Source organism: Euprymna scolopes, chromosome 7 (assembly GCF_053919585.1).
Source record: "Euprymna scolopes isolate OS-2025 chromosome 7, ASM5391958v1, whole genome shotgun sequence".
Lineage (NCBI taxonomy): Eukaryota > Metazoa > Mollusca > Cephalopoda > Sepiida > Sepiolidae > Euprymna > Euprymna scolopes.
Window position 1 is genome coordinate 36,689,208 of NC_136488.1, and position 12,227 is coordinate 36,701,434.

General features: G+C 30.8%; 1 protein-coding gene across 7 annotated transcripts in view; it reads right to left on the reverse strand.

Moving 5' to 3' along the window:
* Positions 1–12,227, reverse strand: part of LOC145279678 (phosphatidate phosphatase LPIN2-like) — a 98,492-nt gene that overhangs the window by 14,965 nt on the left and 71,300 nt on the right. For 6 of the 7 annotated variants that reach the window (XM_080130948.1, XM_080130944.1, XM_080130947.1 and 3 more), the window contains 3 exons: positions 11,693–11,983; positions 5,155–5,224; positions 2,665–3,312 (listed from right to left, as the gene is read on the reverse strand). In XM_080130948.1, the coding sequence (XP_079987074.1) occupies positions 2,665–3,312; positions 5,155–5,224; positions 11,693–11,983 (1,009 nt within the window). The remainder of the gene's footprint in view (positions 1–2,664; positions 3,313–5,154; positions 5,225–11,692; positions 11,984–12,227) is intronic. The other variant, XM_080130950.1, reaches the window with a different exon arrangement.

The window sequence follows — 12,227 nt, forward strand, 5'->3', positions numbered from 1 at the left end:
CTCGTGTAATGAATGAATGTGTGAATGTAGGATTGGTATGAAATTCTTAAAGATAAACTAAAATGACCGAAAAATGGGCTGAAATGACTTAAATAAAAAAGCAAATGACTTAGAATGACTTTAATGGACTTAAGGATCAATTCAATGATCTTAAGAATGACTTGAATGCTTAAAAAATAACTGGAATCCTTCAAAAGCAACTTCAATGATCTGGAGAATGACTTTAATGGCTTTGAGTGACTGGTTGTAAAGTGGGTGATCATTTTACATTAAATTAATACAGAAAAGTGATCCCCCACTTTATACCACAATAAGTACAGCATGTAGTAAAAACAGATACTACACTTTGAAATATTAAATCTTTTACTCAGGAAAAAATGAACATGAACAAAAAACTTAAGCACAAGGCCAACTCAAAAGAGGGGAAAATGGGGGTCGTTGGTCATCCTTGTCACTCTAGAACTAAAAAGTTTCTCTTAGCTAGAATCTTCTTTCACCATAATACCGCATTTGCCCTTTCGTACTTGGGGACATCCTACTTAGCACCTAATTTACGGGGGAGGGTGATAAGGTTAGTCAGAAACTAGCTAAGCAGATACTACACTTTGATCTTGGCCAAAAGGCCAAGAAAAGCTTTAAAAGCTAAAAACAGCATCTATTAACAACAGACCTTTGATCTTAACCAAAAAGGCCAAGAAAAAAAGTTTTACGGACAGACCGACGGACTGACCGACCTACGGAGTGACTTATAGAGGCGCTTGCACGCGACTAAGAACCCTGAAGCAATATCAAAATTAATAGGGGGGAGGGGCATTTTATAGATTTTAAGGAGGAATAAAAGAATTGGAGAGAGAAAGAGAGATTAAATTGTAATATTAAAAAACAATTTGACCACATATTACATATGTTATTGTAAAGTTTTCTTTTGAAGCAAAACTTAAACACTGTGAGACCATGTGGTTCTCTGATCAACAACAAACACCGACCCCACTGCTGTGTGCCATGAATCTGAAAGTTGCATGTTTGACCTGGTCAGCTTTATATGTAGCACACACGTTGCCAAAGTTTTTGAACACTATATATCTTATGAGAATAGGAAAACTCAAGTTATTTTTATAAAATAAATAATTTTCTCATTCCAAAATCTTAAGTTTCTATTTAAATTGCATATCAAAATGTTAGATATTATGTAAAAGCTAGACTTTTTAACCTGTTAAAAACAGGAGAAAGTTATAGCCCGTCGAATGAGTGTTTTATGCCAAATTGATGGTTGAATATGGTTAAATTTTTGTTCATTGTGCATTAAATACTAATCCGCATTAACTGTGCATCGAACAGATACCATAATACTTAGTTCACTGCACCTTATTATAACAATAGTTATAATGCAAAATTTCAGTCAGATCAGCTTGTAATTTATGAAAAAAATGGAATAGGTACTTGTAAAATTTAATCAAGACATTAAAAAATGAAAATATCGAAAAAAGTTTAAATTGTACGTATCTGTTATGGAATGAAGTTCTCCGAAAAAGAAAATTTCACTTAATTTCATCTATTTTTTTTTTTTTTTACAGCGAAAAAACAATTTGTTATGATACCAAGCGAAAAGTTCGATTTTTAAGAAAAGCTAGTAATAAAAGATGAGGAGGGAGTGTTGGTGCTTTAAATTGAGTTATCTCCCCGTAGTGTGTTCTATAAATCCAAACAAAAATTTTAAAAAATTCAAAGAGGTCTACTTTCAATGTGCTGTCATAAAAACGTGTTTTTCCGCTGTAAAAAAAAAAAAAAAAAAAAAAAAAAAAACTATTCGATCAAATTAAGTGAAATTTTTTTTCGGAGATCTTCAGTTCAAAATGGATACGTACAATATAACCTTTTTTTCAATATTTTCATTTTTTAAGGTCTTGATTAAACTGCACAAGTGCCATGGAATGAATAGACAAACAGACAGACTAAGAAATAATATAGATATTTCAGATATAAGGTTTTATTATTATTATTAGATTATTTGGAAAATAATGACCCATTTCAGAAACAAGCATTTATTGAACTCAACTTAGCCATTTGATTCTAGTGGTTGGACGCCATTAAAATATTGACAATAATTGCCCTAGAAATTTGACAAGTTTTGTTCAACAAATGCTTTCAAACACCAAGAGGTTTGAATTCAGAGTGGTCCTTCTAGACTGGTTACCTATTTAGGACAGAATTCAGTTTATCCTATAATTTTACACAGCTAGTAGAGGAGAAGAGATATGAGTTGATACTTTTCTCAAAGTTTTAAATGTGAAGGTTTAACTGAGCTTCTATCTATACTCCCCTCCTCATAGAACATTCGCAACAAACACTCATCTAGCTGAAACAATTTCCCTTATTCTCTGTGTCTAAAGCTAAAAAATTCCACAAACAAAGTTTCTTTCTTAGAACTATCCATCTGTGGAACACAATACCACATGGCGGCTTCCAAGATAACTATAACATGGTAGTTTTCAAGTCTAATATAAACAAGCTCCTGTTGAGCCATCCTCTTAAATAATCAAACATTATCCAAATCCCAACATCAGCTTCCTGACACTCATCAACCCTTATCCTTGAGTGGCTTTTGGACCTTGATAAGCAGTGACCCAGCATCAATACACTAGTATATATGTAAACATAATTTACCTTAGGTTTTTGTACAATGACTTCCTCCAATGTTTGGGACGTTTCAGGTAGACTGGATGAGGTAAGTACAATTTGCGGTTGCGCAACCAATGTTCCAATTCCACTGGTTACAGTAGAAGGTGGATTAGTAACAGCTCCACTCATCACAGTTACAGCAGGACTGACAGTAGTAGTGGTGGTTGTAGTAGTGGCACCTATTGTAGAGGAGGCCATTGTGGTAGTGGCACTGACTATAGAAGGAACTGTTGTATCTGTCGTGGTAATGGTATTGACTGTGGAAGTGGCTGTCTGAATATTGGCACCAACTGTTGAAGGAGCTGTAATATCTGTAACCGTAGTTGCACCAATTGTCTGGACCGTCAGAGTCGTGGTGACGACACTAACTGTAGAGGGAGCTGTTAAGGCTGTGGTTGTCGTAGCACTAACTGTAGAGGGATCTGTTGTGATGGTTGTACTGGTAGTAGACTCTTGACTTTCTGTAATGGGAGGTGGTGGGGGTGGTGGTGGTGGCGGTGGTGTGGGTATCGCCAGTTGTTGAGAGTCTTGAGAACCCCGACCCCATTTGAACCAGGAACTTACACCTCCTCCAGTCTTCTTTTTGTCAACTTTCTTGGGCATGTTGTCCTTAACTAAACCATCTACGACTGGCTGGAAAACAAAAATATACGTTGCGTATCAAGTTTAAAAGAATATTATTCCAACATGTAAAAAAGTTGCTTACGTTTGATGGAGAGGTTTAACTACAGTTTCAACTATTGTACAAAAGGTAGATATCTCATTGGTTGAGTTTCATATAACTAGACATAGAATGATATGAAGTTATAAGAGTAGTGGTTTAAAACTTAGACGAGAACATTGACAATATTTGAAATGGAATTATTGATTAAAAATAGATTACCAGAAACACATAATTTTTTAAAGATCTAATTAAGCATACAAAATTATCACATTTTTGTCATCTATTAGTGTAATCCCATTTCAACAAACACACAATATATATATATATATATATATATATATAAGATATATATATATATATATATATATATATATATATATATGAGAGAGAGAAAGAGAGTGTATATAAAATGTATATATTTTTAAAAAGTATATATTCCTTATGCAATATTCAAACTGTTATGAATTTGAAACTCAACGATGATTGATTAATGATCCTAGCTCTGTCCAATTAAATTCAAGATTGTGCTGTAGAACGTTTTCCTCGTGTGATTGAGTGTATTTGTCTTGTTGGTTTATCTTTCTTTGGATATCATTTCTTAGTGTTTTAGAATTTCTGAAATTTTTGTTTTTCCTTGCTTGAAACCAATGTTTCTTTTTTTTATTCCATCCACTTATGCGTAACTGTTTAATATTCATCTGTCTCTGATAATTTGCATGTGGTAGCGTCAACATTTGAAATGCAATTATTGATTAAAAGAATAGATTCTTAAACAGATACATATAACTTAAAAAAAAAAAAAAAAAGAAAAAAAAATTAAAAAGAATAGAAAGAACAAAAAATTATTACGTCCCTCTTAACAGACTTATGGTGGTTGTATCAGCAGAATGCTTGCTGCCTCTGCCGTAGGTTGAAGTGAACCATTGCTGAGAGTGGAGCTTGCTATAGAATTTGTGTGGGAACATGCGCTGCTATAGCGTATTTGACCCATTCAGTTAATTCCTTTGTGCAAGGAGAGAAAAATTATATCCCATGATGCATCTCTGATGTGATCTCAGATTCTCAGTTAGCCTGTTTGTTATATCCAGTTGTCTTAAGCAACTGCTCTTCAATTTGGGGTCAAAGGTTTAGAGCAATATTAACCATTAGTACAAGATGAGCAGCATTTCAAAGTGGGCTATGAACATCCATCACACAAGCCTCAGGTAATATAATCAAGAATAGATAGAGAAGTAAGGCTTGCTGATCCTCATGATCTAGGAGGCAAGTCGGAAAAGTGACAATCTGAAACAGAATGTACAATAGAGAAACTATGCATGCTGTTACCAGTTGCAATAGTATAAGTTAGAGAAACCAAGCCAATTTGAGGTGAACATTAAAATCCGAAAATATATGCATTTGGGCGCTCTGATCCAAGAGTTCTACCTCAATAACTATCAGAGACATAGTCAAGCAGGATACAAGCCTGGTTGAAAAGGAGGATAATAGAGCATAAGTAACTAATTAATTGTTGTAAGGTTAATATAAAGACATGTAGGCTTGATTATTTGATTTAAAACTATCTTCTCTAGTCAAGAGTTTTGTGGAGAATTAATGGAATTTTAAAATTTTTTTAAATTAAAAAAAAAAAAAAAAAAAAAAAAAAAAATCACTGAAGAAATCTTTTGAAAACATCTTGAATTTACTATCAAGAAATTTTTTTTTTTTTATAAATTGAGACATTTATTAAATCAGCATATAGTTTTCTAAATTTTGAAATTTAGAACAAAAAAAAAAAAAACAATGTAATAAATGTAATAAAAAAGACTTACTTGTGGGAGATTCTTTTGAAAAGAAATCATTGATAGAACAATTGGTGCAGCTGTTTGCCAGTTGTAAAAACTGAAAAAATAAAATCAATGATTTTTTTGTTATAAAAACAATAAAAATCTAAAAATGCCTTAGGAATGATCATAAATATCCAAATGGCAAAAGTCTTATGTCACAACACAACTTGCCACTTCGAATGCTAAATTAAATGAACAAAAGACCTGTCACATGTTTCAAAGTGAGGTTCTTCAAAAAAAAAAAAAAAAAAAAAAAGAAAGCAATTTAGTCTGAATAAAAGAAAAAAAAAAAATCAATTAGACAAGAATATTCCTAAGATGTGTCCATTCAATTTGTGTGCGTGTTTAACAATGAAAATACTATTTCAAACTTAGATTAATGGACTAAACCAAACCAAACCTTGAACACGTCTAAAATAGAATGGATCTTACCTGCAGGTTTAGTTCTGACAATGCTATTTTGAAATGAAGCATGTTAGAGGCTCAATATAATAAACCCCTGCACAAGCTTAAGCTTAAAGTATTTCATTACTACTAGAGTTTAAAATAGCATTAAATCAAAAAATAGACTGAATAGACACATTTTAATATTTTTCTTGTTCTACTTTACTGATAAATTTGGCTTTTGTTCAGAATTTCCCCATATTAAAAAGGCAAAAATAAAAATCTTTGATATATATATCTATAATGAAATGAAAATATATTCCAAAAAAATCACACACACTGATCAAGTAGTTTTATTTTTTTGTTTGTTTTATTTTTGTCTCATCATGGGTATGTACATCATGCAGATTTTTCTTTTTTATATATAAATATTTTTAATATAGGAGAAATTCTGGACAAAAAACAAAAATTTTGAGTTTTCTTAAACTATTTATTATTGACTATTAAAACAGTTAATTGTTAATAATTTCATTCAAACATAAGTGACAATTGCATCAAAAGTGATGGTATACTTTATTTTCATTGTTTTTGTGTTCTTTTTATTGTTAACATTAAATAATGTTTGTAATTAAGCACTGCCAAGTGTGGATATCCAGAAAACGGTAAAGAAAGAATAATATTAAAAGAAATCCTATTAAAGAATTAAATACATAAAAGTTTTATAATTAAATTCACTTCATCTAAAAACAGTTATTTTATTTCAGTTTTTTTTTAATGGAAGTTGCTCAAGACAAGGCATGAAGCTAGTTGATGTAAGGAGCTAACAAGAATAATAGATGATTACGGCAAAGACAGGAGATGCCCAAGACCAAGGGTAAGCGTTAATAGAGTTCAAAACTGGCTTCGAAACCTAGTAGTTGATGCCTTTTCCTCTTCCCTGCAATCTCTTTCCCATAGAAGAAACATTGCGAGTCTGCTCTATCATTATTTTCATGGCAAGCGCTCAACTAAACTCCAATCTATGGTTCCCCATTGCTAAACTTTCACAAAAATCACTGCTAGCTACAACCATTATATACAATTTCCCCCACTCTAACCATACCTAAATTTAAATGCAGATTCCATGAACAATGCTTCTTTCCCAGAACTACCAGCTTGTGGAACACTTCTGCTTGCCTGCTTCCCAGTTGAATACAACATGGTACCCTTCAAATGCAATGTTAACAAGTTCTTGTTCAGCCGTCCCCATAACCAAATTTCACCCAATTTACACCATTAGTGATTACTACACTATCACCTTACATTCATGAACCCTTATCCTCGAATGTCTTTCAGGCTTTGATAAGTGATGACACCCAAGTAAAAAAAAAAAAAAAAAAAAATAAGAGGAAAACAACCAGTAGGAAGAGTTCTATAATACAAACAATACTCATTTTCAGTTGGCTGATACCGTCATGTACTCAAACATTAAATTACCCCCCCCCTTAATGTGAACAAAATTGCTATTTATACATACATTTGTTATTACACTAAATATGAGTTAAAGCTGTTTTTTCATATATAATTTAATAATACAATTTACATCTTAAAATATACCTCAGTTTTGGGATAGAATTAGGTTTAAAAAGAATTCTGTTTTGTTCTAATTATCCAGAATTTACAATTAACAAAACAAGTCATCTTCCCCTTCATTATATATGTATTTCATCCCTCTCACTATGTCGTTGCAACCACTCTGATATTTCTTAATATTTCTGTGAGCATTTCGAGAAAGGACTTGCATCACCATCTAGTTTACATAGGTGTTCATACACACCAAATACTTATGTTAATTAAATAGCAAAATAATAAGTCTACTTCTATACGAGAATAAAAAGAATATTTCTAAATAATAATATGCAAGTAAAAATACTTATTTTTTAGTTATGCAAGAAGAATTTCTGAACTTTTTTATTCAATCAGTTTGTTCAAGCTGGAGATGGGGCATCCTACCAGATGCCAAACATTCACTTGCTAACTCCGACATTCCAACCCGAGAGATCTTTTTAAGATTCTGACTATCCCTTTAAGTGCAATTGTTTGAATTTCTCTTGCATTTAGTTCACTGGTGTATCTGAGTTTATGAATTTTAAGATGAAAATCCAAAAATAAAGAATAGTAAAAATAAACAGCAAAGAATATGCACCGTTACACAAACTTAAAGACTAACTCTCAAATATTTTTATTTGAATCTACTCTAAAAGTAACAAAAAACATACATATGTGCACATGCATAGACATTTTCAAATCAATTATCTAGACTTATACTATATTTTATCTTTTGCCATCGCATCTATTTTTTTAAATCCATTATTCGTTATATTTCAATTTTTTAATCTTACTTTAAATACTCCCTACCCACTATTGTTACTGATCAACATTATTAAAAATTATCAATTGTCATTTATATCACAGTCAACAAATTATTTACCCCCACTTTACCTTCTATTTTTAATTATCATTATCACAATTAAAGTAGATGATTATATCTAAGTATGGAGATAAATTAATTATATACATTGAGATTTTATTATGATTATTGCTACATAGCAAATAAGTAAAAAAAACTATGATGAGAAATGGGAGTGAGGGCAGGGGAGTAGACAGGGATGGGGGATGAATTGGAAGGAGAAACATGCCCTAGAATCACCAATAAAATTTTAATTCTTGCTCTTTCCCTTCTTTTTTTCTTATTTCTTTTCTTTCTTTCTCCCTTGGGTCTTTTTCTTTTCTTCCTTATCTCTTAACCTCTTCACTGATGTGGGTAGGGATGATGTAGTGGGGCGGGGATATACAAGAGGGCAATGCATGTAGTACGTTTTCTGACCACATAAAAATTCTAGTCAAATGCAAACATTTTTATAGCTGAATGACTCCAATTAAATCTGAAACCTCTTTTAGTATAGATATATCAAATTCATATTCCCCCACTAATTGAACCTACACACACTAGTATGCTAAAAGTTTGGAGCGGGCCATTACACACACACATACATACATATGAATATCATTTTTTACCCCCCCCCCTATCATTCATTCCCACACAGACTTAAATCCACACAACCAAATCTTATTTTTCACAATATTTGACGGAACCTCCTGATTTTAACTCCCTGTTAAAGAAGATTCAATATTTTCATTGCAAACTTTGCTTTCGTATAAGCTGTGTTGCCTGAAGAGGTCTCTAGTTACTAGCTGACTGAAACATGCTCATGAAGACAGAGACAGACAGATAAAAAAGAAACAAACTAAGCTACATGTCCATCAACATTTCGTCTTTATTATAAGACTTCCTCTGGATGAATAAAGTGAAGAAAATAAAATACCAGTGCAATATTTAAAAATATATTTGTTGTGAAAAGTTTTAATTTGTTCTATTTCTATTTTCACAACAAATATACTTTTAAATATTGTACTGATATTTTATTTTCTTCAATTTATTCATCCAGAAGAAGTCTTACAATAAAGACGAAATGTTGGTAGACATGTAACTTGGTTCATTCCTTTTTCATCTCTATCTTGTTGGGATACTATTTCCATTATTCTCATCATATATAGATATATTAAATTAAGAGTTGAGCTTTTCCTATCTTGGTGAATTTGCTTTGTTTAAGATTTTTTTATAGCTTCATTGTGTATATGTGTGTATATATATATATATATATATATATATATATATATTTATTACACACACAGTCATAAGACATTTTCCTCTTTAAAATATGAAGAAATTACAATTTTTTACACAAATAATATAAAATAAATATAAAAATATATTAATAATAATATAAAATTAATATTATAATATATATGATAATATAAAATATAAAACTTTTACTATTAAAATACATTACAATTAGAAAAAAGATTTTTAAGCGTTTCTGGAGAGTTCTAAAAATAGAACAGAAAAACGTTCTTTTTCCGAGGGCTTCAGAAAATTCCAAGTCGTAACATTCCATTTTTTAAATTCTAGAAAGTTCCATCCACAACGACTTTAAATAGCTAATTGCATCATAATTTCAGTTATTAAGTCAGCTCTAAGAAGAAACGCTATTTTGGGGCGACCTTTCAACTATATTTGACTCTGGCCTATTTTCCTGGAATAAAATCTGTCCAGAAGGAATTCCTGAAACAAAGAACTGGACTCTTAGTAAATATTGATTTTCTGATCTTATATTCTGACCAAAGCAATATATTATTATTTCTCAAACTTGGTTATTATTTACACCAAGTAAAAGCTAGATTAACCCAAATCCAGATTTATCTCCCTTACAGACTTTTTCTTTTAGATATTTGTTTTCATTGTTGATCTGTTCAATAAATTATTTTATTTTTCTCTTTAATTCCTTCTTTTAGTTTTTTTTTATGTTGTGCCTTGCCTAGACATTTTCTTGCATGTAACAACACACATGATTATTGCAGTAAAATATTTTCTGTTTGTATCTTACATAATAAATTGATAAAAAATTTTAATTAAAAAAAAAAAAAAAATACTGAATGAAAATATATACTGTTAATTTGCTTTTTTAGAATATTCAATTACATTATACAATATAAAATTGTCTACAAATAAAAGCAGTGTTGGAGATATCCAACAATTTTATTTTTTCAATTTCAATAGAAAAATTGATAAGTTTGTAGTCATGACATGTAAAATATAACGCTGAAAAGATTGTCATCTTAACATATGATGAACTATGAAAATTAATAGCAAGTTAGAATAAAAAAGAACAAAGATGTACAAATCATTCAAAAAAGAATATAAATTTTAATTAAGCAAAAGCAAAACATAAGGGACGATTAAAGTTGACGCACGCTAAAGCCACGCTATATTATTTTCCATGCTGACTTTAACTAAATAAAACAGTTCACAGCATTTGGTTATCTGTGATCAAAGAAAAACGGACTATAAAAAAGGTAACAGCAAAATAGATTTTTGATAAAAAAAAAAAAAAAAAAAAAAAAAAAACGAACTTTTACTAATGATGTTGATCAGTAAAAATACAGGGGCAAAGGAAAATTAGATGATGCAAATAAAATTTAATCATCAGTATGAAATACCAGTTTTTTTGCTGAACAAGAATAACATGCAGCTACTGGGTTTATGGGAGAATAAACAGTTAGTAATAAACAATTTTTTCCCCTCCAATGTAATGTAAATCGAATCATGGATTTTTTTGTCCATTTTTACAACACCAATTATTATTTACTGGGTTGAACTATTTTTCTAATCAAGACATTTAAATGATTCACATAATCAATTAAGAAAATCAGATAAATGCAAACTATGCATTTATCATCTATCATAAAAAAAAGTTTAAGTGAAATAAAGAAATGTAAAGGACATAATTTTTTAATTTTTAATATAAGCTTTCAAATATACAATGATATTTCAGTTAAAATTTGTACAAGTATAATTATCATATATATATATATATATATATATATATATATATATATATATATATATATATATATATATATTCCATATGCTATATGGCACAATCATGTTGACACACCAGTTCTTGTCAGATCACCAAAATTGAGCCTAGCTAGTACTAGATGTGATCATTTGGGACTACAAAGGTACTGTAAGTAGATGGAAGGTCAGGTTAATCTTCCTGCTTTCCAATGTGTGTAGTGTTGGTGTGCATACATATTAACAGCCATATTTAAAGATTATGGAGTTTACTGACTGCAGTCACAAAATGATATGCTATTTCATTTTTGTTGAAAAGTTTTCATTATACAAGCTTCCTTATATATACACACACACACACACACACACACACTAAAAGAATTTTTTAAATTAACAATTAGAGCACCTATGTTATACTTGTGCATAATTTCGTCTATTAAACGTTTATAGGTTCTGAAACTATTGGTCAGAAATCTGAATTTGACATGAACAATAGAAGGATAAACATGTTAATACTAATACAACTGCTATTACTATGAAGGAAAATTATTAGGCTCTAAAATTACTGGTTAAAAGTGCAGTAAATTTGTCATAAACACTGCTTCAGATGTCCGATATGTTTTTCTTTTTTCATTTTAAGAAAAAAAATAGAAATAATTTAAATGGAGAGAGCGGACTCACTTGTCATGTATTTTGACAATTAGATCTGGATTACTCAGGATACTCGGTGCCTCACAGAGATCGTCAAAGGTCAGGACTTTCTGCATGAATTTTTCCAATGTAACACCCTCGGAGTCACCTAAGCCCCCACATAAGGAAAGAGAGACTTCTCCTAGGTGTCTAACTTCAGACTCAAGGAAATTCACAGATGGACCCCCAATTGCTCCCTCCACAGAATGTGGGGATTGAGGTAGAGAAGCTCCACGCCCGGACTCATTGTCCTCTTCTTTGTCCTTGATAGATTCAAAATGGCTGTGAGGGGAAAAAAGGTAAAATAACTTGTAATGAGAAAGTGGAGAAGAAAAAACAAAACAAGACTATTGTATTTCCAGCCATATAAAACGCTGATAAAAATGAGATGCTTGCTAAATAAAAAATAATATCTATGAGTGTCACCGATACAGCTAAAGGAAAGCAATATTATTTATAGATATCAAAAATAACATTTTTTGAAAATATTTTTAGAGTATTAACAGAGTAGCTTTTTAAACATTTT